Below are 27,752 nucleotides of genomic sequence, written 5' to 3'. Positions count from 1 at the left end.
GTTGTAAAATAAAAGAATCAATAAGAAAGAAAAGGAAAAAAAGAAAAAAGACAATATTAAAAGAAACAAAGAGAAGAGAGAGATATAGAGCGAGAAACAAGGCGCGGAGAGGCCGTCCAAAAACAGCAGTAGGGAGAGGGATTTGGTGGTGTTGTTCGTCGTCGTCATCATCGTCATTTCGTTTCCTTGCCTTTCTTTCTCAACACAAGTCGCGTTTCAAATATCTAAAAAAATCACAAGCACAAACACGAACTACTAAACCAGCTTTTTATCATTATTATCATTAATATTATTTTTATTTTTTCTTCGGAATTTAGAAAAGGAGAAAACACTGCCAAATAGATCAGAAAGAAAAAGCAGAAGAATTCAATTCCTAGATCTCTCTTTTCCGATCCATCATTTTATCAGCTGAATCGCCTCTAATTTGTATGTTTATTTTCTTTATTTTATTATTTTTTCGTAATGCGTGTTCTTGAGTAGTCCTTTGTTTTTGTTTCGAAAAGAATTTGGGGATTTTGAAGGTGACCTTCTAGATTAGAGTAGAAATCTAGAAGGGTCGGATCTGGTGCATTGAGGAGCAGGAGATTGAAACCGTCGGATGAGAGGGAGAGGTGAATAGGAAAAAATAAGGATGAAATGGGTATCATTGCTTAAGGACATAAAAGAGAAGGTCGGTTTAACTCAATCTCCAGCAAGTAGTACACCAACCACTGCTGCCTCTTCTTCTTCTTCTCCTTCTCCCTTTGCTTATCTTCCTAATCGCGATAGTAATGCTTCTCCTTCAACTTTTCATGACTCCACCTCCTCTTCTTCCAGGTTTATTTTTTCTCTTTTTGTGTTTACTTTTATTGATTTTAGTATTTGATTGATTATGCAATAATTTTAAAGTAGTGCATTTTCTTTTCCTATTTTCTTCGACCATCAAACCGCTTGACTGAACTTGATATTGATCTCTGATTGGAGTTGACGAGCTCTTTTCACTACTTTGTCACTTTACTTTTGCCTTTATCTGCTTGTAATGGACTAATAGATTCTAATTTATCCTAAAAGAAGAAGAAATTTTAAGTTACTGTCTAACAGTCTTCTAGTGTTGCATATGTTGATTTTGATTGGAAACTAATTCTAAAGCCAACTTCGGTACATGTTAACAATGAGCAATCCAAACTCTTTGGGCTCCATTCTTTCCTTTTTCAGTTCTATCAAAATCCGAGGTTGATATGTTGTTGGACTGGAATATAACTAGTTTCTATTCCATATTAGTAGATTATATTTTTTATTCGAGAGATAAAATTTGTGTTTGGATGCGGTGGATCATCTATTTTGTACTCTTTGATGTGGTCTATGTGTCCTTCAACACATGATTCTTTTGCTGCTGAAGTGGAAAATTGGGTTTTAACTATTGATTGTTTTAGATCAAGATCATTTGTAAATAGGAAATTAGTATTAGTTTAGATGATGTACATTTTTTTCCTAGTTATGGTCTAGAAATATTTTGCAAATAATGGGATACAACATATAACCTAGTTCTGGTGATGGATGAAAGACTTGTAATATAGAGTGGCAGTTAGTCAATAAGCAGTTGAGAATTTGGAGAGAGTCTTTTAGCCATAAAGAATTCTTCTGCAGCCTGTGTTCACTTCTTAATTCTTCTGTATGTTTATCAGCCATGCATTTTGTTGTACTCTGCCGAGGTCATCCTAGATTGCCAACGACAGTTAGGGGTGTATAGTTAGGTAGATGCCAGCTTAAGAATCTGAAGGATAAGGATGATAGGAATGAAGTAATGAACCAGGTGGTGAAGTGTTGCAGAGGTGAAAATTGATTTAGAAAGTGAGTGGTAGTGAATATGATGTGTGAGACAACGGATTCCTCTACATTTCTTGTCCTTGTTAAAGATGACACTGGGACACATTCCTGGCATATAGTGAACATATGTGTTAAAAAGAATTAACATTTATGATTAGGTTCCGATGTTATGGGTGGTTTAAGATAAGGGTATTAGGGAAAAAGCTTTTTTCTCTTGGATGCTAGCTCAATTGGAGATAGGGTATGCTTATGATGGGTGTAAGGTTCAAGTCTTATATATTAACAAGAAAGCTATTTTTTTTCTCAACTTTTAGCTTTTTGGTTATTTTGATTTTCTAATTTCAGATATTGGTTCTCGCTTTTCTTTTCTTTCTTTCTTTCTTTTCTAATTAATAAAACAGTATAATAGTCCACTTTGTATTTTTCCTAGGTTAAAGATTTTATTTTACTCTCTAAAGACTCGCTACGATTTATTGTATCCTATGTTGGTATCAAGAACTGTTGGATAATGGGTACTACACTTGATACCACAAAGCAGTCTGAAAACTCCAATGAAAATTTTACATAACTTGATCAGTCTTAACTCCTGGAAATATATTTCTATTTTGTACCTATCCCTGATTCCAAGTAATTGTAGCCCTTAGTTCAAAACATTTTATTACTTAACATTATTTCTACCATAAATTGACAGAACATTTAGATGTTTCTCAAAAGTTTGTAATACTTTTCCACGCGTACTTTAATTTTTCTCATAACAGGGACAGACATGAACTGGAATTGGACTTCAAGAGATTCTGGGAGGAGTTCCGTTCATCCAATTCCGAAAAGGTAGTCGTTTCTATATTATAAACTATTTTTGTTATCTTTTTTTTTTTTACTTTCCTCGTCACCAATTTATTACTGTTATTTCTTATGGAAACAAGTTGTAGGCGCTCATGGTCTTTCATTGTATATGCAGGAGAAAGAAGCGGCCTTGAATCTGACTGTTGATACTTTTTGTAGACTAGTGAAGCAGCAAGCTAATGTAGCCCAATTAGTTACCATGTAAGGTTACAGTTTCTCGTTGAAATTGTTATTAAATTGCTGTTGTTTACCTTCATAACTAGAGAGAGATGGATTTTGTTATGTTACTTTTACTCTACTGGTTCTTATATCGTAGATGCAGTGTGATAGATCTTGTGATTTATTTTCTTGTGAATGATTTATCTTTTCGGTACATTTGTTGTGTTGCGCAGGAAAGCTTTTGTCCATAGAGTCCTCTTGTACACAGGGTTGCCCTTTTTGATTGTGTTTTTTTTCTTTCTAACAAACGATAAGGTTTTTATTCGCAATTGATATGCAAAGTTTATAGTATAAAAGATGGATTGAGGATTTTATTAAACTTAGCTGGAACTGCCATATCACTTTCTTAAGCTGCTTATATCGAACATCTTTTACTGATGACAACCATAATGTTTAGGTTTCTTCAGTCCTTTATTAACGGTGCACAGAATTACATTGTGAAACTCATATGGTGCCTGAGTGGAGGTCATATTCGCTTTCACCTTTGATCTCCTATGTAAACTTTGTTTTCTTGTAGGGTATAGAGTTCTTGATGCTCTTCTATGTTGTATAACCAATACTATTCTATCTACAACATCCACCTTTTTTTTGACTAATGCATCTCAGTACTGGGACTTGGTTACTTGTTTTCACTTTTGTTTAAGATCTATGCTTTTGTTACTCGAGTAGTTTTCATCATGTTGGACATTATGAAATTTTGTGGTACATCACAGGTTAGTTGAAACACACATTTTCTCTTTTGTTCTGGGACGAGCATTTGTGTCTGATATTGAGAAGCTAAAGATCAGCAACAAAACAAGATCTTTGGATATAGAGAATGTATTAAAATTCTTTTCAGAAGTCTCTAAGGTTTGCCTGTTATGATATTCTTAGTGCTTTTCATTTATCTTCTTGCTTTTGCCTGAGTGATTTGTTGTTTACTGTCCTGCATGCTTTTCTGCAGGATGGCATCAGTCCTGGTTCAAATTTGTTAACTGCCATTGAAGTCCTTGTATCTGGGGTATATTTTTTTCACCTTTTCTGGTTTGGTAAAGTAAAAAAGAAAACCAGCTCTGTCTCATTTGCTTCTTTTGTGATATCTTTATCAAATAATTTGAATTCTATCTTCAAGACGATCATGATGTTAAGTGATTGTTGATGTGGTTTGGCAAGGACAACTGATGTATGCGCCAAAATAAGGATACTGATTCTGAGTGTTTAGGCAAGGAGCATTGGCATTATTGTCATTTCTATGCGGAACTCTTGTTTCTATCATGAAAGCACTAAAATTAGATTTTATCTTTTGCAGCCTGTTGACAAGCAATCTCTCCTTGATTCTGGGATATTATGCTGTCTTATTCATATTCTGAATGCCCTTCCGAGTCCTGAAGTTAATCAAAGGCAAAAGGTCACTAACTCTAATGATGATGTTGGGCATGTTCACCGGCTTCAGGTAATTTTTTAATATACTTACTTGGCTTTCTTGCTGCTGCTCCATTCACACACACACACGCACACACACACACACACTCTTGTTCGTGTGATTCTGAGAGATAGAGGTTGCATGCATGTATATTATTAGGTTTATAGAACCCTTTTTCCATGATAGGTTGCTTGAACAGGTTTTCATCATTTTGCTAACTCATGACACAATTTATACCATTTTGATACCAAAACTCTTCTTATATTTATCTGCGTTGCTCGAATAGGTAAACTTGATAATTGCGTAGCTATACTTTTTCATGAAATGGAGCTAAATGGTTGATTCTCCACTTTGGGGGAATTACAGTTAAATTCTGATAATTTCTTAGACCAAATGTTTGGACTTGGAAACTCATTCCAATGCCAGTCCTATTGTTTCACAAACAAAATGGCCCCTTGGTAACCTAATTGGTTGCACATTATACTTTGTGTTACCTATGCTATATTTCTTTATAGGAAAGTAAATGGGCTTGAAAATGTACAGTAATTTGTATGATTGCTAAAAGGTAACTTAGTCTCTCACCCTGACATAGGAACAAGTGTAAAGTGGTTCTAATTTTTAGTTTTGATACTAGTGATTGAGCTATCATGGATGTAACAATCCAGAACAATACTCTGGTCTTGTATTATAGTTATCTATACTCGCAGGTAGAGGCAAGCATAGTACACATAATGAATGCATTGGCAAGCCATCCTTCAGCAGCACAGAGTTTGGTTGAGGACGATTCACTTCAGTTGCTATTTCAGATGGTTGCTACCGGATCTTTAACAATCTTCTCTCAATATAAAGAGGGTCTTGTCCCACTGCACAGCATACAGCTTTATAGGCATGCAATGCTGGTACTTGTCTTTTCTGCAGTTTATGCAGTAGGGAATCTGCATATATATAACTGAGATTTATTCACATTAAAACATCCAACATGTGTTAAGGTCTGATAGTCACACTTGTGTTGGTTGTTGATTTTCCAGATACTCCGTCTACTTTTAGTCAATGACAATGGAAGCACGGCCAGATATATACGGAAACATCATCTGGTATTGACATTGTACAATATGAAATTTATTTGAATACTGTATTTGACTTTTGTTTTCTCGTCTTCACTTTGTTGTTAGAGTATCTCCAATAGATTATGCCCTAGGTGTTTTTGGGAATGTATTGATAGGTTTTTTATTGCTTCTATACATGGACTAAAATTGAGTAATCAAGTAATAGGCCTTGGGGCCTGAAATTTGTTTGACAAGAGAAATTGTTTTCTCTAAACATGTTTTCAGAGTTGCACAACTTGTGCAAAGGAAAAGAAAAGTAAATTAAACTATTACTTACCTTCTTGCCCTTTTTTTTCTGTTGCTTCCTCTCAAAGTGGGAGGCAAAATAAAGAGAGGTTTGTGGTAAATTAGGAACTCTTATTTGTCTTATTTTCTTTGCACTTCTCTCTCTTTTTTAATCTCCAAACAGGAAATTACTCTAGTTTCTTTACTTTTCCTTTATTTTCTCATCATTTTCCTTTGAACAAATAGCGTTAAGGAAATGGATTGTGTTGTTCCACATGTTCTAACCTTCTACTTTGTTAAATATTCTTTCAATTAACATCATAACATTTTATCTACAATCTCCGATATATGCGTGTGTTTATTTTTATGTATCGTTTTGTTTCTTTCTATTTTTAGCTCCCAAAATAAGATTTTAATAGCACTTATATGATTTAGATCAATCGCCGTGAAATGTATCATATTTTCAATTTGAAGCAGAAGAATGTAATTGTGTTGACCTCAATGCTTCCAATTTCTTCCTTTTCCACTTTAATAGTGGTAAATTCATCTGAGAATTACTGATGCATAGAGGGCTTCTTTTTTCTCTCTAATCTCCCACCATATAAAGCACGGTGAAGGTTATTTTACTATTTGTACCTGTAATAGTTTAGATGTTGAGTTTCTTTTGTGAGTAATTGAATAATTATTAACGTACGGAATTTTGACACAACAAATGATTAAGATGTATAGCATCAAACAGTCTATGATGACTAGAAGTATTTTTGTCTGGCATCATATATTAATCTTTATCCAACATATTGAATCCGGTTTTATCATGTTCTACTTATCACCTTGCACTGATTTGAAAATTACAAAAGATGAAATTTGGTCAAAACTCTTTTGCTGGACCTGTTGCTCGGTGTCATCCTGCTTCGTTTTTGGCCACATAACTCCCGTGTTCTTGTCTGGTTTCATTACTTACAAAATCCTAACTTGATGTAAAAGCTTGTTTATACCTTGTCTTTTCCTCATTGAGTTCTCATCAATATACCTTGTCACAGTTTGTTTAGAATAATGATTAATATTGTTGAATTTGCTTTCCTTTGCTACGAGGCAACTATTCGAAGTAAATTAGGTAATTATTTAGTGTCATTAATTCAAATCTAGCATTTTTTGTAAGAATTTTGGTGCAAATGAGCCTTAAAGAAAAACCACAAAGTGATACCTATAGAAACAGCTGAAGCCATCCGTAGTTATCATCTGTGATTAAAAAATGCAACATTATTTGTGAGAACTTGTTACACACACTTCATTAATTCAAATCTAGCATTTCTTAGAAATATTGCAATGCAAACGTTTCTTCTGATTGAAAAAACTGTTATGATAGTTTTATTTTCTTTTCATTTTATATAGTAGAAAATTATATGCGTATAATAAACAAATCTAAAATCTAAGTAGAATACTAAGTAGAAAACAAACAAAAATATAATAGTAAATATAATAGTAGTAGAAGACATAAATGTAACTGATATAAATAATAAAAGTATGGCTATGCTATTCACTTCATGGAATTAACTATCTGTTTTCAATGGTCAAATGTCCTAAAAAATCAAAGTTTCAGTTCTTTGTAAACTTTGGCTTCACCTTCCCATTTATCTCTTACTTTGGGGTGTATAGTCATCCTCTCCGTCGGCCTCGTCTGGACATATGCCACTCTTACATGGCATTAATCCGGTATGTTATGTTAAATAGACATGGCCTGTTTGCTTTTATTGACAAAATAGACATGTCTTGTTAATAGTTGTAAAACTATACTTGATAGCATTTTAAGTATTTGGTTAAGTTCTTTTTTCTTTCAATTTGTTATAATAGCTTTCTGCATAATATCTCTACCTTGGGGTTATTGGACATATAAACTTGTCACATCATATCTACATAGAACTAGCATACTTTTCAATGAGGTCGACTCAAGGGATGACTATAGTTATGTTGATACTCCAAAGTTGAGGATATAATTTTTGAAATGGAAATGTGAAGCTAAATTACCACAGGAGCTAAAGTTTTGTGCGTATTTTGAACAATAGGCCTTTTGATACTAGGGCTTCTTTAAAGAATTACCTGAAACAATTCTTTTTTGCTGTTTCTGAAATGTTATAGCTGGTCTATTTCATAGTTGGTCTTCAAAATACCTTGCTTAGCATACAATGTTTCTATGTTTAATGTGCAGATAAAAGTCCTCTTAACAGCAGTTAAAGATTTTAATCCGGACTCTGGTGATTCTGCCTATACTATGGGCATTGTGGACTTGTTGCTTGAATGTGTGGAATTGTCATATAAATCTGGTAACTGGTCCAGCAATCTTCCCTTCTTAATTTTGTGAGAGAGAGCAATATGAATTCTGTCAGTACCATGAATTTACGTGCTATTATGTTACAGTTTTTGGAATTGATTTAGTTTGGCCGCAAAGTGGCTGTACAATGCAAATCAACTAGCTGATTTTATGCCATTTTGAATTGTAGAGGCTGGTGGTGTCAGGCTGAGGGAAGACATACATAATGCCCATGGTTATCAGTTCCTTGTTCAGTTTGCGTTGGTTTTATCTTCCATGCCACAAAATCAGGATGTTCAATCTATTTATTCTAACAGTTCTGCCAACCAAGAATATACTGTGGATGGTTCTCATGCAGAAAGTGGTGGAGAGAGAAGGGATTTGAAAAGCAAAGAAGACCCATCACTGCAACAGTTGTCACCTGCATTATCTAGGTTGCTTGATGTTCTTGTTAATCTGGCTCAAACTGGTCCACCTGAATCTGCAGGATCATCTGGGGCCAAAGGTTCAAGAGCATCTCACACCAAGGCTAGTGGCCATAATAGAAGTCGTACACCATCTCTTGATCGGCTTGCTGATGAAAATTGGGAGAAGGGCAATACCAAAGTTAAAGACCTTGAAGCAGTTCAAATGTTACAAGACATATTTCTCAAGGCAGACAGCCGAGAACTTCAGGCAGAAGTACTAAATAGAATGTTTAAGATATTCTCAAGTCATCTTGAAAACTATAAATTGTGTCAGCAATTACGGACTGTTCCACTTTTCATCCTAAATATGGCTGGTTTTCCTCCTTCTTTACAAGAGATAATCTTAAAAATTCTTGAATATGCTGTGACTGTAGTGAATTGTATTCCTGAGCAAGAATTGCTATCTCTTTGTTGCTTATTGCAGCAACCAATAACATCAGAATTGAAGCACACAATACTCTCTTTCTTTGTGAAACTTTTATCATTTGATCAGCAATACAAGAAAGTGCTGCGAGAAGTTGGTGTGCTGGAAGTTCTGATAGATGATTTGAAGCAACACAAGTTTCTTTTGGGTCCTGATCAACAAAGTGTTAATACTAATCATTCAGAAAGGAAAGCTGGCTCAAGCAGCTTCAAGAAACACTTGGACAGTAAAGATACTATTCTTTCTTCACCCAAGCTAATGGAATCTGGTTTAGGAAAGTTTCCCATCTTTGAAGTTGAAGACACAATATATGTTGCATGGGATTGCATGGTCTCTTTAGTGAAGAAAGCTGAAGCAAGTCAAGCATCATTCCGTTCAGCTAATGGTGTGACAATTGTTCTTCCCTTTCTGGTGTCTAATGTTCATCGCCCTGGGGTCCTCCGCATATTGTCATGTTTAATAACTGAAGATGCTGGACAGGTTTGTCAGTGTTTGAGCATTTTAAAATTTTCAGGGTTGACTTTGGACTGGTATTATTTTGTAAAACTGATCATTGGTCTTCCCATTTCTTTTTGGACGTCTCTCCATTTGTACAAACTGGTGCTACTAGCATTAGTTTTTCCATACTATTTTAAAACAAATAACAAATATGGTTGCTGTTATGTGTAACTAAATTCATATTTGTCTATTATTGGCCAGTTCTTTTATGAAGCATTGCCAAATTATAACTTGATTTTCATTTTACCAGGCTCATCCTGAAGAACTAGGTGCAGTTGTTGAAGTTCTCAAAAGCAGTATGGTTACAAGTAGTGCAGGACATCAATATAGGCTTGAAAACGATGCAAAATGTGACACAATGGGGGCATTGTGGCGCGTGTTGGGGGCTAATAGTTCTGCTCAGAGGGTTTTTGGTGAAGCCACTGGGTTTTCTCTTCTTTTGACTACACTCCACAGTTTTCAAGGTGATGCAGGACTGATGGATGAATCTTCTTTAGGGGATTATATCAAAGTTTTTACGTACTTATTGCGTCTCATGACAGCTGGAGTTTGTGACAATGCTATTAATAGGACAAAGTTGCATTCTATTATATTATCCCAAACTTTTTATGATCTTCTAGCTGAGTCCGGTTTGCTTTCTGTGGAATGTGAGAAGCGAGTCATACAGTTGTTGTTGGAGCTAGCTCTTGAAATTGTAATCCCACCATTCTTGTCATCAGAGAGTGCCACAACAGCTGATATGGTTGAATCTGAGTCGGCCGGTTCTCTTATAATGACGACCTCGGGCCTCTTTAATCCCAATAAGGAACGAGTGTACAATGCTGGTGCTGTTAGAGTTCTGCTCCGTTCACTGTTGCTCTTTACTCCGAAGGTTCAGTTAGAATTGCTGAATCTTATCAACCAGCTTGCTCGTGCTGGCCCCTTTAATCAGGAAAACCTTACCTCTGTAGGTGAGAAACAGAAAGCTTTTTTTTTTTTTTTTTTTTCCCCATGTCTTTTACTCTTTTATTGACTAGAGCCATAACCTTTATATATTCATGAATTTATTTGCTTTTTCTTTATCTAGGTTGTGTGGAGCTTTTACTGGAGATAATTCATCCCTTCCTTTTGGGCTCATCTCCATTACTTTCTTATGTGCTGAAGATTGTGGAAGTTCTTGGAGCATATAAGTAGGACTCTCATATTTTTCTTGAGACTGTTAAATTGCTTATTCTTTTGTCGACATCTAATGTCTTAGAAACTAAGTTTTTATTTCTGGTGATAGGTTGTCAGCATCAGAACTTCGACTGCTTATTAGATACGTAGTACAAATGAGGATGATGAGTTCAGGCCATAGTCTTGTTGATATGGTGGAAAGATTAATTCTTATGGAAAATTTGGCCTCAGATAATGTTTCTTTGGCCCCTTTTGTTGTGATGGACATGAGTAAGATTGGTCATGCTTCTGTTCAGGTATCTCTGGGAGAAAGATCTTGGCCTCCAGCTGCTGGCTATTCATTTATATGTTGGTTCCAGTTCAGAAATTTCTTGAAATCACAAGTGAAGGAAACAGAAGCTTCCAAAGTTGGCCCTTGTAAGAGGCAGATTGGTTCTAGTGGCCAGCATAATGATCGCCATGTTCTTCGGATATTTTCTGTTGGTACAGCAAGTAATGAACACACATTCTTTGCAGAACTTTATCTTCGGGAGGATGGCATTCTAACCCTTGCTACTAGCAACTCTTCTTCCTTGTCATTTCCTGGATTAGATTTGGAAGAAGGCAGGTGGCATCACCTTGCAATTGTTCATAGTAAACCAAATGCTCTTGCTGGTCTATTTCAAGCTAGTGTTGCTTATGTGTATCTCAATGGAAAGCTCAGGCACACAGGGAAGCTAGGATATGCTCCATCTCCTCTTGGAAAACCCTTGCAGGTGACCATTGGGACACCACCTATTCGTGCAAGAGTTAGTGACTTGACATGGAAACTTCGTTCTTGCTATCTTTTTGAAGAGGTGCTTACGTCAGGGTGTATATGTTTCATGTACATTCTTGGTCGAGGATATAGAGGGCTCTTTCAAGACTCAGATCTTCTTCGTTTTGTCCCTAACCAGGCTTGTGGTGGTGGAAGCATGGCCATCCTGGATTCATTAGATACTGACTCACCCTTGGCAAACACGCAAAAGGTTGAAAATGCTGTTAAGCCAGGGGATTCCAAGTCTGATGGCAGTGGCATTGTTTGGGATTTGGAGAGGCTAGGAAACCTCTCATTGCAGCTCTCTGGAAAGAAACTTATATTTGCATTTGATGGAACTTGTACTGAAGCTATTCGAGCATCTGGGACATTCTCCTTGCTCAATCTGGTAGATCCAGTGTCAGCTGCTGCTTCTCCTATTGGCGGTGAGTAATTAATAAGTGAATCTGACTTTTAACCTTTGAGTATTTAACTTTATAATATGCATTTAAATATGGTATTTTTTAAATTTTTCTAATTTTCTCTCTCTCTCTCTCTCTCTCTTTCTCATTTATTTTCAGGTATACCAAGATTTGGACGTCTTCATGGGGATATTTATGTTTGTAGGCAGTGCGTGATTGGAGATACAATCCGCCCTGTCGGTGGGATGCCTGTTATCCTGGCCCTTGTTGAAGCTGCTGAAACCAGGGATATGCTTCATATGGCATTGACATTACTTGCCTGTTCACTTCATCAGAATGCCCAAAATGTTAGAGACATGCAAATGTACCGGGGATACCATTTGCTGGCCCTGTTCCTGCGTCGTAGAATATCATTATTTGACATGCAATCTCTTGAGATATTTTTCCAAATTGCTGCTTGTGAGGCTTCATTTTCTGAACCAAAGAAATTGGATACTACAAAAACTACTTTGTCACCTGCTTCAACTATGCAGGAAGCTGGATTTGAGAATCTTAGCCTGTCAAAGTTTCATGAAGACACTTCTTCTATTGGATCTCATGGTGATATGGATTCATTCAGTCATATTTCAGAGCTAGAAAATTCTGACATTCCGGTTGAAACTTCAAATTGTATTGTCTTGTCAAATCCAGATATGGTTGAGCATGTCTTGTTGGACTGGACATTGTGGGTAACTGCTCCAGTTCCAATTCAAATTGCTCTCCTGGGATTTCTTGAGCATTTAGTGTCAATGCACTGGTACAGAAATCATAACCTCACAGTTTTGCGGCGAATTAACCTTGTTCAACATTTACTCGTTACTCTGCAGCGTGGTGATGTTGAAGTTTCGGTTTTGGAAAAGTTGGTTGTTTTGCTAGGGGTTATTTTGGAAGATGGGTTTCTCACATCTGAACTTGAAAATGTGGTTAGATTTGTGATAATGACATTTGATCCGCCTGAACTGAAGCCAAGGCATCAAATAATTCGAGAATCAATGGGCAAGCATGTAATTGTAAGGAATATGTTGCTAGAGATGCTTATAGATCTACAAGTAACCATAAAATCGGAGGAGTTGCTAGAGCAGTGGCATAAGATTGTATCATCAAAATTGATAACATATTTTCTTGATGAAGCTGTCCATCCTACAAGTATGAGATGGATCATGACTCTTCTTGGTGTGAGTCTTGCTTCTTCTCCTACATTTGCACTTAAATTTCGCGGCAGTGGTGGTTATCAGGGATTGATGAGGGTTCTTCCAAGTTTTTATGATTCTCCAGATATATATTATATTTTGTTCTCTTTGGTATTTGGAAAGCCTGTTTACCCTAGACTACCGGAGGTTCGCATGCTAGATTTTCATGCCCTTATACCAAACGATGGCAGTTATGTGGATTTGAAATTTGTGGAACTCCTGGAATCTGTGATCGCTATGGCGAAATCTACATTTGATAGGTTGAGCATGCAGTTAATGGATGCTCATCAAACTGGCAATCTTTCTCAGGTTGGTGCTAGCCTTATAGCAGAGCTCATGGAGGGGAATGCAGACATGGCTGGTGAGCTTCAGGGTGAAGCTCTGATGCACAAGACTTATGCAGCACGCTTACTGGGTGGTGAGGCATCAGCTCCTGCTGCTGCAACCTCAGTCCTGAGATTTATGGTTGATCTAGCAAAGATGTGTCCCCTTTTTTCTGCTGTTTGCAGAAAGCCAGAATTTCTTGAAAGTTGCATTGAACTTTATTTTTCTTGCATTAGGTTTGTTCCCAGTTATCTTCTGGTTTATGGCTTCTGTTATTCCATGCTGCTTTGGCGGAAGTTATTGAAAGATGTATCAAGATTCTCCTGTTTACCCATGTTTGACTTGCACAATTCAAGCAATTATACATTGTATTTTGACTGTAATGTTTCTGTCTTGCAGGGCAGCTTATGCGGTGAATATGTCAAGGGCACTCTCTGAAAAGACAGAAGACAAGAACTTGAATGATTGCGATGACACTAGTAGTTCTCAAAATACGTTCTCAAGTTTGCCACATGAACAAGAACAATCTGCCAAGACCTCCATCAGTGTTGGAAGCTTCCCTCAAGCACATGTGAGTACAAGTTCCGATGACACGCCTGTGGCGCAAAATTACCTGGCAGATGATAAAGTGGAGATCAAGATCCCTGATTTACATCAGGGTTTAAAAGAATCAGTTCAGGGAGGTATCCAATCTATTCAGAGCTCGGACGGGGATAATGTTGATAAGGTGTCTGCCACCTCTAGTTCTAATGAATCAAACATCCAAAATACTAATGGTACTGTAGATTCTGTTCAACTGACAGACATACAAAGTTCTGCATCTCTGAACATATTAGATTCTCCCATTTTATCTGAGAAGTCAACTTCAAGAATCCCTGTTACAAACTCTTCATCTCCGGTTGTTGCATTAACATCCTGGCTTGGAGGTGCAAGTCACAATGAATCTAAGCCTTCCTTACAAGCTACCCCTTCCATGGAGTCCTCTATTTCTTTCAGCGACTTTGATGCATCTCCAGACTTGAAGTTGCCTCAAGGAACATCTGCTGCAAACTCATCATACTCTGTGAGTGCAAAGCTACTTCTTGAAACTGATGATTCTGGTTATGGGGGTGGTCCATGTTCTGCAGGAGCTACTGCTATGCTAGATTTTGTGGCAGAAGTACTCTCCGATTTTGTCACTGAGCAGATGAAAGCAGCTCCAGTTGTTGAGGGCATCCTAGAAATGGTTCCTTTATATGTTGATGCTGAACCGTTATTAGTTTTCCAGGGATTGTGTCTTAGCAGGCTGATGAACTTTATGGAAAGGCGTTTTCTGCGTGATGATGAGGAAGATGAGAAGAAGCTAGATAAAAGTCGATGGTCCTCAAACTTAGATGCATTATGCTGGATGATAGTGGATCGTGTCTACATGGGTGCTTTTCCTCAATCTGCTGGTGTGCTGAAGACTCTGGAGTTCTTGTTGTCAATGTTGCAATTGGCAAACAAAGATGGCCGAATTGAAGAGGCAGCTCCTGCTGGAAAGGGTCTCTTAGCTATAACCAGAGGAAGCAGGCAACTTGATGCTTATGTACATTCACTTCTTAAGAACATTAATCGCATGATAATGTACTGTTTCCTGCCATCTTTCCTGGCCACCATAGGCGAAGATGATCTCCTCTCATGGTTAGGTTTGCATATTGAACCCAAGAAGGGATTATCCCTTAATGTTTCACAAGAAGATTCAGGAATTGATATCTGCACAGTTTTACACTTGTTAGTTGCTCACAGGCGAATTATATTCTGTCCCAGTAATCTTGATACTGATTTGAATTGCTGTCTTTGTGTAAATCTAGTATATCTTCTCCTTGACCAAAGGCAAAATGTTCAGAATGTAGCTGTTGATATTGTCAAGTATCTACTGGTGCATCGAAGGGCTTCACTAGAAGACTTGCTTGTGTGTAAGCCAAACCAAGGACAGCACATGGACGTGCTACATGGTGGTTTTGACAAATTATTGACTGGGAAACTATCTGCTTTCTTTGAGTGGCTTAAGAATTCTGACCAGATAGTCAACAAAGTATTGGAGCAATGTGCAGTGATTATGTGGCACCAATATATTGCTGGATCGGCAAAATTTCCAGGGGTAAGAATAAAAGGTGTGGAGGGTCGTCGTAAGAGGGAAATGGGGAGAAGATCACGGGACATTTCGAAGCTAGACCTACGACATTGGGAGCAGGTAACTGAACGAAGATATGCGTTGGAAGTGGTTCGTGATGCAATGTCTACTGAGTTGAGAGTTGTTCGCCAGGATAAATATGGATGGATTCTCCATGCAGAAAGTGAGTGGCAGAACCTTCTTCAACAACTTGTACATGAACGAGGAATATTCCCAATGCGTCAATCCTCTCCGACTGATGAACCTGAGTGGCAACTTTGTTCCATTGAAGGTCCGTACAGGATGCGCAAAAAGCTTGAGCGCTGTAAATTGAGGATTGATACCATCCAAAATGTTCTCAGTGGCCAATTTGAATTAGGAGAGGTAGAGTTGTCCAAAGGAAAACATGAGGACGGTCCTGATGCATCGGATACTGACTCTGAATTGTTTCTCAACCTTTTGACGGACAATGCTGAACAGAATGGTGCTGATGATGAGATGTATGGTGAATTTTTTAAAGAATCAGATGATGCCAAAGGTGTAGCTTCTGGTAAAATTGGATGGAATGATGATAGAGCTAGCAGTAATAATGAAGCAAGTCTTCATTCAGCTCTAGATTTTGGTGTCAAGTCTAGTACATTTTCTGCCCCGGCGTCAGAGAGCATGCATGGAAGATCTGACCTAGGGTCTCCAAGGCAATCCTCTTCTAATAAAATTGATGACATCAAAGTATTAGAGGATAGATTAGATAAGGAACTGAATGATAATGGTGAATATCTAATTAGACCATATATGGAACCTCTTGAGAAGATACGATTCAAATATAACTGTGAGCGGGTTGTAGGTCTGGACAAACATGATGGTATATTTTTGATAGGAGAACTTTGTTTGTATGTAATTGAGAACTTTTACATTGATGATTCTGGGTGCATTTGTGAAAAGGAAGGCGAAGATGAACTGTCTGTTATTGATCAGGCCTTAGGTGTAAAGAAGGATGTAACTGGCAGTATTGATTTCCAGTCCAAGTCAACTTCATCCTGGAGCACAGTGGTAAAGACATGCGTTGGGGGAAGAGCATGGGCCTATAATGGTGGTGCATGGGGCAAGGAGAAAGTGTGCACTAGTGGTAATTTACCACATCCCTGGCATATGTGGAAGCTTAATAGTGTCCATGAGCTTTTGAAACGTGATTACCAGCTCCGTCCCGTTGCTATTGAGATATTTAGCATGGATGGGTGTAATGATCTTCTGGTGTTCCATAAAAAAGAGAGAGAGGAGGTGTTCAAAAATCTGGTTGCCATGAATCTTCCTAGGAATAGCATGTAAGGATCCTGACCCTTCAGAATTTTTACTGCTTTCTACTTATTTCTGATGAAGGGTAAACTATATTAATGGTCACCACTCTCCTTCCTTAACTTTGTTTCTTTACTATTTGAAGTCCCTGTCATAATTAATCTTTAGAATTCATCTTGACGTGCAACATGCATCAGTCTAGTTTCTTTAACCAAATTCAGTCCAAATTAGAGGAAGGGTGTTTCTTAATTCACTTTAACACTGATATTGTGGTGGCCTCATTGATGATTGTTTAGACTAATTCATATCCATGAAAAGGACTAGGTTTGGTTGTGTCATTGAGATTAACATTTTGACATGGACTCACGTCAGATTTTTAATATTCCAAATCAAATTTCTCAAAGTTGACCAAAGTGAAATGAAGCAGCCATTTACATAATTTACCTTTGGCTTTGTTTGCATGCAGTTGACTAATTTGTGAATGATTTTCTTAATACGGCATGGAGTTTTATCTTGACATGATATATTCTAATGTTGTGAGCAGCTGCTGTTTCAAGTATAATGTTACAATGTACAAACTAATGCTATATTTGAATTGAAGAAATTCAGAATGAGCAATCTGGGAATTATTTAGTTTTAAACTGTTTGAGGTGAAAGCTAGTTAATACTTAATGGACAGTAAAGATTAGATTCATAAATATGGCTGAGAACTTAGAGGTGGCTTTGAAATTACACCATTGTATAGGTTCCATATTCATAAATTTTTTGAATTTTATCAACCAAAGAAAATCTAGTACCATTTAGTTCTATTTTCAGTTTCAAATCCTTCTTCAGTTCAAGGTTGTCTGCAGGACACTGCTTCCAAATCCCCTGGAGTTTTATCCAACCTGTAAGAGTTTTCTGCGGGCTGCGTCTGAAATTTAATGGGGTTGAGTAGGTTCATTATGTCTTAGGTTAATTACGTTATCTTGCTTTTGGAAAGGTGAATTTTGTGAGAATTATTGTAACAGTTGTTGCCCTGTGCCGAGTAACATGTGTTGTTGCTTATCTGTGATCCATCGAATATTTGGCCTCCTGACAGCTTGTTTTATTATTTTATTTCTGGCTGCAGGTTGGATACTACAATTTCTGGGTCAACTAAACAAGAAAGTAATGAGGGCAGTCGCTTGTTTAAGCTAATGGCTAAATCCTTCTCAAAAAGGTGGCAAAATGGAGAAATTAGCAATTTCCAATACCTCATGCATCTCAACACATTGGCTGGGCGGGGATACAGTGATCTGACCCAATATCCGGTGTTCCCATGGGTTCTGGCAGATTATGAGAGTGAGAATCTGGACTTTTCCAACCCCAAAACATTTCGTAAACTTAACAAACCAATGGGCTGTCAGACTCCGGCGGGTGAAGAGGAATTTAGGAAAAGGTTAGTCTCTAGTTTGTACTGCCACAAAATTTTCTTACTGCTTATATATTGTTCTTCCCTCATTGCTTTTTTTCCCCATTTAGATATGATAGCTGGGATGATCCAGAAGTTCCAAAGTTTCATTATGGTTCTCATTACTCTAGTGCTGGAATTGTCCTCTTCTATCTTCTACGGCTACCACCATTTAGTGCAGAGAATCAGAAGCTTCAGGGTGGACAATTTGATCATGCTGATCGTCTTTTCAATAGTATTAAAGACACTTGGTTAAGTGCAGCAGGGAAAGGCAACACATCTGATGTGAAGGAATTGATTCCAGAGTTCTTCTACTTGCCAGAATTCCTTGAGAATAGATTCAACCTTGATTTGGGAGAGAAACAATCCGGAGAGAAGGTCTTTATTTTCTAATTTAGTAGACGTGTTAAATTATTCGATTGCTGATCCCTTTTCTTTAATAAGCTGCTGATACAATATCTTCTTTCTCTTTGGGCATTCAAAATTGTGAACTTAAGATATTGGTCTTTGTTTTTTCAGGTTGGTGATGTCGTGTTGCCTCCATGGGCCAAAGGAAGTGCCAGGGAATTCATTAGGAAACATAGGGAAGCCTTGGAATCTGATTATGTTTCAGAAAATTTGCATCATTGGATAGATCTCATTTTTGGATACAAACAGAGAGGAAAGGTGCGTTCTACATGCTTAACCCTACTGCCTATTTTAGAAGACTAGATTGTCCTTTTATAGATGATCACATTCAATTCCTCAAGAAAGGACTGAATAGAGATGAGACTCTATGTCTTCCTCTTGTTTATGCTTTTTGCCAGGGAATTATTCTGTTGTTCATTTTGATCTGTAATTTTAGAATTATCTTATCAACCAATTGGGAGTTTGTCAAAACCTATGGACAGCATGCTGATAGTTCCTGCTTACACTATGTTGTAGATATTATTTTATTCCGCCAAAACGTATTTTCTTCTGTTTGAAATAAATTTATGTTTTGCTTTTTTTTCCCTGTGTATTGTTGTGCATGAACATTGATTTTGTGCTTTCCTCAATTGCAATGGACTTCCAGGGGGCAAAGTTATATTTCCAAATTTAATACCTCATCCCATTTTGTTATAGGATTTCTTTTCTACTTGTTGCTTGTACTCTTGTCAAACCAGTGAGCTAAACGAGTAGTTCTCTTCTATGATCTGCTCTCTTTTGCCCCCATTGTCCTCTCTAGAGCTCTCTGAAAAAAGGGAAAATTAAATATTTTTTAAAAAGTAACCTTTTGTTCTCCCTATGTCACTCATAATTAATATATGCAATGCAAGTTATTCCTCTCACTATTTTGACTTGTTTTTTCCATTAACGACAGGCTGCTGAAGAAGCTGTGAATGTCTTCTATCATTACACATATGAGGGGAGTGTGGACATAGACTCAGTTACAGATCCTGCAATGAAAGCATCCATCTTAGCACAAATCAACCACTTTGGACAGACACCCAAGCAACTATTCCTCAAACCCCATGGGAAAAGGCGGTCTGATAGAAGGCTGCCTCCACATCCACTCAAGTATTCCTCTCATCTTGAGCCGCATGAGATACGGAAAAGCTCATATGCCATAACTCAGATTGTCACTTTCCATGAGAAAATTCTTCTGGCGGGAACAAACAGTTTGCTTAAACCTAGAACATACACCAAATATGTAGCTTGGGGTTTCCCTGATCGTAGCTTGAGATTTATAAGCTATGACCAAGACAAGCTCCTCTCAACACATGAGAATCTTCATGGGGGTAACCAGATTCAGTGCATTGGAGTTAGTCATGATGGTCAAATATTGGTCACGGGTGCTGATGATGGTTTAGTTTCTGTTTGGAGAATCAGCACTTGTAGTCCCCGTGTCTCACAGCATCTACAATTAGAGAAGGCGCTTTGTGGTCACACTGGCAAAATTACATGCCTCTATGTTAGCCAGCCTTACATGCTGATTGTGAGTGGATCTGATGACTGCACTGTTATTGTATGGGACCTCAGTTCATTGGTTTTTGTTAGACAATTGCCAGAGTTTCCAGTGCCAATTTCAGCAATTTATGTCAATGACTTGACTGGGGAGATTGTGACGGCTGCTGGCATTCTGCTTGCTGTTTGGAGCATCAATGGGGATTGCCTTGCAGTGATTAATACATCTCAATTGCCATCTGATTCTATTCTCTCAGTGACAAGCTGTACGTTTTCAGATTGGCAGGACGCAAACTGGTATGTGACAGGCCATCAGAGTGGAGCTGTTAAGGTGTGGCAAATGGTGCACTGCTCCAACCAAGAAAGTGCTTTAAGTAAATCATCTGGTAATCCAACGGCTGGGCTAAATTTAGGTGATAAGTTACCAGAGTACAGGTTAATTCTCCATAGGGTGTTGAAGTCTCATAAGCACCCAGTAACTGCCCTTCACCTCACAAGTGACCTGAAACAGTTATTGAGTGGGGACTCTGGTGGGCATTTGCTCTCTTGGACATTGCCAGATGAGACCTTGAGGGCTTCATTTAATCAGGGGTGAGGAAGGAAAATAGTGCTTGAAGCGTGATTATCTCAGCTGTTTGGGCCAGCTACTCATTCCAGCTCTTCGATATCCTAATGATAAATTTACTGGTCAATTCTGAGAGAGGAAAGATTGGATTGTGATGCGTTGTGAAGGGAAAACAAGATAACCGGGCTGGCCTGCGATTCACACAGTACAAGCAAGGACAAGACAAAATCTCTTAAAAAACTGTTTAATAGATACTGTTAATACTTCGACAAGCATCATGACTACCCACATGTCATGAACTTGGTGGCCGAAGCTTCTCATTTGGCAGAAGGCATACTTGGTACTTTGGGTTTGCGCAACAGCGAGCATTCGGTCAACCAGTTTTTTGAATGTATATAGATGGAATTACTAACAGTGTGTAATGAAGTTGTATAGAGGTAACTGTGCCAGGACTGAAGCATTGCGCGAAGCCATCTGGCCAGTTGAACAAAGGGCGATTACAGAATCGAGTGTATTCTTCTTTGGGTAAAATTCTTTTTTGCATAGTGCAGTTTGTGAAATGTACTCTTTTCTCTCGCTCTGGTCACCCAGATGGCCCTTTTATTTTGAAGGACAAACTGGAGGGTTAGATTATATAATTAAAGGATATACCAAGGGTCATCAATGTAATTTATTGAACTTGAGTTGGGTTTTTCTTTTTTCTTTTTTTGGGGGATTTTTGTTAGGCTATCCTCTCCTGTTCAATTGCCATTTATCAGCTTCCATAGATTTTTCCCAAATTACATTCACTTCTGAAATGAACTTGAACTGGAATCTTCTCTACCAAAATTGTTGGTCTAAAAGTATAGTGTTTGCTTTTGGTTTAAATCATTGAATTTCTCCTCCACTGATTAGATTCTAACAAGTCAATAATCCTTTTTTTTTTGGTGAAGCGATAACCAGTAAAAAAGGAGTAATAACTTTTAAATTAACTGTCAAATTTTAACATTGCTATTTTTTTCCTTCCCATAAAAGAGACAGAAGCATCTCCCTTAAAAGTTAATCTTCTTTTCTTTTTATTTTTCATTAAGATAACCTCTTTTCCTCTTTCTTCTTTAATGTTTTCTTCTTCTTTTTGTTAGATAAAATTAAGAGTTATTTTATAATTGCTCATTTTTTAATTTCCTTCCAAATAAAATAATGAATCTACAATAATAATAGCCAAAAGAAATTACCTTTTTTTTTTTCTTTTCATTATTATCCAATCAGTATAGCCTTTTAATTTTCTTACCTTAGTGTTGTTTTTTTTTTTTTTGAGAAAACAATTAGCTTAATGTTAGCAAGCAAGCAGGGCGCGCAAAATAAGAACAAACTTAAAACAAGCTCGAGAATGGTTTACTTAGGCGTTTACACTCTTACACGTCGCGCCACCTTCGATTCTCGTGCAAATCCCCTACAATGGCTATCACAATGCCACACTGTCAATATATTACCTCCACAACCCTAACACAACTTCCATTCTTACACAAAGCCCACATAAGAACAAACCCACCTCTAAACTTCCCTAAATTCTCTCAAAGACCCATTACTAATTATATCCCTTCACTTAAAGAGACATGCAAACAATCAACCCTAAGTGTTGCTTTTCACTCGTTTAATTTTCTTTTGTCTCAACATGGTAATTCGCTACTGATTAACCCTGACCATGTTTATGCGCCACTTCTTGAATTGTGTGCAACTGAGAAGGCTTTGTTACAGGGCAAACAAATTCATGCCCATATTATAAAGTCTAATGTAGTGTTGGATTCTGTGTTCTTGAACACTAAGCTTGTTTTTATGTATGGAAAGTGTGGGTCTGTTTTGGATGCGGAGATGATATTCGATAAAATGTCCGAGAGAAGTATTTTTACATGGAATGCTATGATGGGTGGTTATGTTTCAAATGGGGAAGCTTTAGGAGCTCTTGAAATGTATAGAGAAATGAGGCATTTGGGTGTTTCTTTTGATTCTTATACTTTTCCTGTTTTGCTTAAAGCGTGTGGTATAGTTGAGGATCTTTTTTGTGGGGCTGAAATTCATGGTTTAGCTATTAAATATGGGTGTGATTCTTTTGTCTTTGTTGTTAATTCTCTTGTTGCTTTGTACGCTAAGTGTAATGATATAAACGGGGCCAGGAAATTGTTCGACAGGATGTATGTGAGAAATGATGTTGTGTCATGGAACTCCATAATATCTGCCTATTCTGGGAATGGTATGTGCACGGAGGCATTGTGTCTGTTTAGCGAAATGCTAAACGCTGGTGTCGTCACGAACACTTATACTTTTGCTGCTGCTCTTCAAGCATGTGAAGATTCTTCCTTTATTAAACTGGGTATGCAAATACATGCTGCTATTCTAAAATCAGGTAGAGTTCTTGACGTTTACGTGGCCAATGCTTTGGTAGCTATGTATGTCAGATTTGGAAAAATGCCGGAGGCTGCCGTTATTTTTGGAAACTTGGAAGGGAAGGATATTGTTACATGGAACTCCATGCTCACAGGTTTCATCCAAAATGGTCTCTACAGTGAAGCTTTGGAATTCTTCTATGATTTGCAGAATGCTGATTTAAAACCTGACCAGGTTTCTATAATAAGCATTATTGTGGCATCTGGCAGACTGGGGTATCTATTGAATGGAAAGGAAATTCATGCTTATGCAATAAAGAACGGGTTTGATAGTAATATTCTGGTTGGCAATACACTTATTGATATGTATGCAAAATGTTGCTGCATGAGTTACGGTGGTCGTGCTTTTGACTTGATGGCGCATAAAGATCTCATTTCTTGGACTACAGCTGCAGCTGGTTATGCTCAAAATAAATGTTATTTGCAAGCCTTAGAATTGCTAAGGCAACTGCAGATGGAAGGGATGGATGTGGATGCAACGATGATCGGAAGCATCTTGCTTGCATGTAGGGGACTGAATTGCTTAGGAAAAATAAAAGAAATCCATGGTTATACTATAAGAGGAGGTCTATCTGATCCAGTGCTACAGAACACGATTATTGATGTGTATGGAGAGTGCGGGATAATTGACTATGCGGTGCGAATTTTTGAGTCGATTGAATGTAAAGATGTCGTGTCGTGGACAAGCATGATATCTTGTTATGTCCATAATGGTCTTGCAAATAAAGCTCTTGAAGTTTTTTCTTCAATGAAAGAAACTGGTCTTGAACCTGACTATGTAACTCTAGTAAGCATACTCTCTGCCGTTTGCAGTTTGTCGACCTTGAAGAAAGGAAAAGAGATTCATGGTTTCATAATCCGGAAAGGTTTCATCTTAGAAGGATCTATATCAAATACTCTCGTGGATATGTATGCTCGCTGTGGAAGTGTGGAGGATGCATATAAGATATTTACTTGTACAAAAAACAGGAATTTAATTCTATGGACAGCTATGATCAGTGCATATGGCATGCATGGGTATGGTGAAGCAGCTGTTGAATTGTTCATGAGAATGAAGGACGAAAAGATAATTCCTGATCATATTACATTTTTAGCACTTCTTTATGCATGCAGTCATTCAGGATTGGTGAATGAAGGTAAAAGCTTTCTTGAAATTATGAAATGTGAGTATCAGTTGGAGCCATGGCCAGAACATTATACCTGTCTGGTTGATCTTCTTGGCCGTAGAAATTGCTTGGAAGAAGCGTACCAAATCGTCAAAAGCATGCAGAATGAGCCTACTCCTGAAGTTTGGTGTGCACTTCTTGGGGCTTGCCGGATCCACTCCAACAAAGAAATTGGAGAAGTTGCAGCTGAGAAGCTTTTGGAATTGGACCTAGATAATCCAGGAAATTATGTGCTTGTATCTAATGTCTTTGCAGCCAATGGCAGGTGGAAAGATGTTGAAGAAGTGAGAATGAGAATGAAGGGAAGTGGGTTGACGAAAAATCCTGGATGTAGTTGGATTGAGGTTGGGAATAAAATTCACGCATTTCTTTCTAGAGACAAACTTCACCCCGAGTGTGATAAGATCTACCAAAAGTTAGCTCAAGTTACAGAGAAATTGAAGAGGGAAGGAGGCTATGTGGCCCAAACCAAGTTTGTTTTGCATAATGTAGGAGAAGAGGAGAAAGTTCAGATGCTGTATGGGCATAGTGAACGGCTGGCCATTGCATATGGTCTATTGGCCACGGCTGAGGGAACACCTATCAGAGTTACAAAGAATCTGCGAGTCTGTGGCGATTGCCATTCTTTCTGTACGTTAGTTTCAAGATTTTTTGAAAGAGAACTAATAGTGAGGGATGCCAGCAGATTCCATCATTTTAAAGATGGAATGTGCTCTTGTGGAGATTTTTGGTGAATACAGTACATAAATTATTACATGAGAAAATTTGCTTGCTTGAATAATTTATTATATAGGAAATCACAGTACATAATGTGCTCTTGGTGGGGACTGCAGACATAGGAAATCACAGTGACTCCCTTCTCTAGGAGCATGAATAAATTATTACATAGGAAATCGGAACATTCGATTTAAGCAGAGCTAGAGATTGAACTTAGCTCCATTATGCACTTTTTACAAACTTATATGGGGGCTATAAATGATGTATCGTCGCCATGTTAAGATGCTAAGGAGAGCTGTTGAAGATTAGTTGCAGCTTCCAGAAAGCTTGGTGGAGAACAAGTGAATTGACGATCAAGCTTATCTGGTTCGGGTATTTGTGTGGAAGAATTCAAAGTATTCCTTCCTATTTTAAACAACAGCCTCCAGTCCACCGAGCTTATTAAGCCTACAAGGGAAGGTGACCTCCAGAAGCTGTTGGGCTTATGTTTTAGACGCTTTCTTATGGAATGAGATCCATGTTTCAGAAAGAAAGAATTTAAAAGGAAAAGGATTTGCATACCCATCAACGGACAACGTTAAACAAGAAACTGTTAGCAATGCCAAAGAGTGAAAAGCAGAAGAGGTTCTGTGTCGTCGCACTCGCATGGGCCAAGTAAAGGAGGGAGGAGTAGGAGTGAACCACTGCTCTAAATTCTTACTTGTATTTTTCGTTCTACTGTTACAGCCACGTTAATGCATCTTCCAAACAATACACTTAGAACTCAGTCATGCATCAACTTTCAGTATCTGTGTGTCCCTAACTTCCAGGTTTTCTTCAACACCTCATTGCCATTCTTGTGAACTGGAACAGTTGAAATTGATTTTATTTTTAGCCTTTCTGAAATTTTCTTTGTCGAATGACTAATCCCTCGTAAAGTGTTGATGTCAAAATTACAGTGGATCCTCTTTAGTGCTTCTTATTTTAATACTTGTCAATTACTTCAAGAAATATGTAAAATAACCATAGAATATCGACTTTCGAAGTGAAGGAAATAAATAAAATTAAACCATTGAGATTTAACTATGCTAACTAAATCAATTTAAGTTAATTCTAGAAATTTATTCTATCAATTTTTTTTAATCATAAAGTATAATTAAGTTGAATTCTAGAAGTCTGAAATATAGATAAAATATAAGATTTATTTGTATTATGTATATCCATCCTATTCACATTATCGGTTTGGATCAATCGTAAATTAATTTAAAATTACTTTTATGAAATAAATAATTATTATTTTAGTTTCTATATTTTTATTAATTATTAAATACATAATTAGGTAGATTAAGACTATGTTAAGATCCAACTATATTTAAATTATAAACAGGTCAGTTCATTTTATATTAATTTTTTTACACTAAAAATGTATTGTTATTTTAAAATTAATAATTATTTAATTTTTTATAATATAATTTTTGATATTATCTTCTACATTTAGAATTATTATCTAATTATAAAACTAATATATTAGTTAATATAATATTAAAATTTAGTTAATATTTTATATCTTATAATAGAATTACTATTATTATAAAATTATTTATTAATGAATATAATATTAAAATATAAATATATTAGTTTTTAGGATTAAAGTTAATATTTAATTAGGAATGTAATTATAAATCAATAAATTAATAAAATAAACTATAAAATCTTATGTGTTAAAAGTAAGTACAGATGTCAAAAGTGTAAAAAATTAAACATACGTATAAAAAAATTAGATCTCATAAATTAATTTATATATATATATTTTTTAAAATAATTGTGTGTGGTTTGACTAGTATCAATTTGGTTAGAAAGTTTATTAATACCTTAATTTTAAATTTTAAATATATAACCAAGTGAATTCTGAAGTGTTAATAATTGCAGTGACTTTTGAATACATTTATATATATCTTTTTAAAAAGTTATAAAATTTGGATAAATTTATATAAAATATTTGAATATATAATTTTACATTTTTAAAATTATATAATAAAACGTATTTACATGAATCTCTAAAAAAAAAAAAGAGAAATTTATATAAATTAATCTGAAATTTTATTTAATAACCACATAAAAATATTTAAGAGTCGATAACTACAACATTTTAAAATTCATCATATAGCTAATCTTTCTTTTATAGAGATTTTTTTTTTCAAACTTGTTTATTAAAAAGTATATAATGAGTTAACATTCAAAAATCATGTGTATTATCATATATAGTTGATTCTCTTATATTTAATATTTTAATAAATTATTAATTTTATTTTTAATAATCAATAAATTGTGAAATTTATTTGTTATTGTTAGTTACTATAGAAAATATTTAAGTAAATTTTAAATGTTTGTTATTTTAATATTTATGATTGGTGGTAATTTAGAATTTTAGAAGTTATGAAATATAAAGAAAAAGCTATACTCTGAAAAGATTGAGAGAAAATCATAATGTACATCATCAAAAGAAGTTTAACCTAAAAATAAAGGAAAGATAACTATTTATACTCTATTCATGGAAAAGACTATACTACCCTTACAATAAACCTTTAATTACAGTGTTTAACATTCCCCCTCAAACTCACGATGCGATAGTAACAAGCATCGAGAGTTTGTTAGATAAAAAAACGAAAACGTGAAGCAGTTAGACATTTTATAAATAAGTCCGCAAGCTATAAGGAAGAAGAAACAAAAGGCAAAGTCAAGGTGCTATTCTGAAGATGATGACGGGTAATATGACAGTCGATTTCGATATGCTTGGTCCGTTTGTGAAAGACTGAATTGTGTGCAATCTGAATAACGCTTTTATTATCACAATGTAAAGGAGTTGGTTGCCGCAGAAAGACACCCATATCGTACGCAACCATGACCAAACTAT

At 36.5% G+C, this 27,752-nt stretch overlaps 2 protein-coding genes across 3 annotated transcripts; both read left to right on the top strand.

Moving 5' to 3' along the window:
* Positions 1–14: 14 nt before the first annotated feature.
* On the top strand, positions 15–21,381 carry LOC8276689 (protein SPIRRIG). 2 transcript variants are annotated; one of them, XM_015720364.3, is made up of 20 exons: positions 15–426; positions 504–816; positions 2,565–2,634; positions 2,765–2,850; positions 3,582–3,717; positions 3,812–3,868; positions 4,157–4,300; positions 4,978–5,169; positions 5,299–5,364; positions 7,808–7,922; positions 8,100–9,280; positions 9,549–10,248; positions 10,365–10,467; positions 10,563–11,674; positions 11,810–13,439; positions 13,603–16,659; positions 17,742–18,050; positions 18,134–18,440; positions 18,582–18,728; positions 19,405–21,381. In XM_015720364.3, exons 2-20 carry the CDS (start codon positions 632–634, stop codon positions 20,581–20,583), a joined length of 10,776 nt encoding a protein of 3,591 aa, XP_015575850.2. In that variant the 5' UTR covers positions 15–426; positions 504–631; the 3' UTR covers positions 20,584–21,381. The 2 variants fall into 2 exon arrangements, with proteins under 2 accessions (XP_015575850.2, XP_002520949.2); XM_002520903.4 differs by having other exon boundaries at positions 15–816.
* A 427-nt stretch (positions 21,382–21,808) lies between these two features.
* Positions 21,809–25,625, top strand: LOC8276690 (pentatricopeptide repeat-containing protein At3g63370, chloroplastic). Its single transcript, XM_002520904.4, has one exon. The coding sequence runs from the start codon at positions 21,991–21,993 to the stop codon at positions 24,874–24,876; it is 2,886 nt and encodes a 961-aa protein (XP_002520950.3). The 5' UTR covers positions 21,809–21,990; the 3' UTR covers positions 24,877–25,625.
* Positions 25,626–27,752: the final 2,127 nt, after the last annotated feature.

This window comes from Ricinus communis, chromosome 1 (genome assembly GCF_019578655.1).
Source record: "Ricinus communis isolate WT05 ecotype wild-type chromosome 1, ASM1957865v1, whole genome shotgun sequence".
In the NCBI taxonomy this organism is placed as follows: Eukaryota; Viridiplantae; Streptophyta; class Magnoliopsida; order Malpighiales; family Euphorbiaceae; genus Ricinus; species Ricinus communis.
The sequence above is the reverse complement of the archived record's forward strand: the minus strand, read 5'-3'. Positions and strand labels throughout refer to the sequence as shown.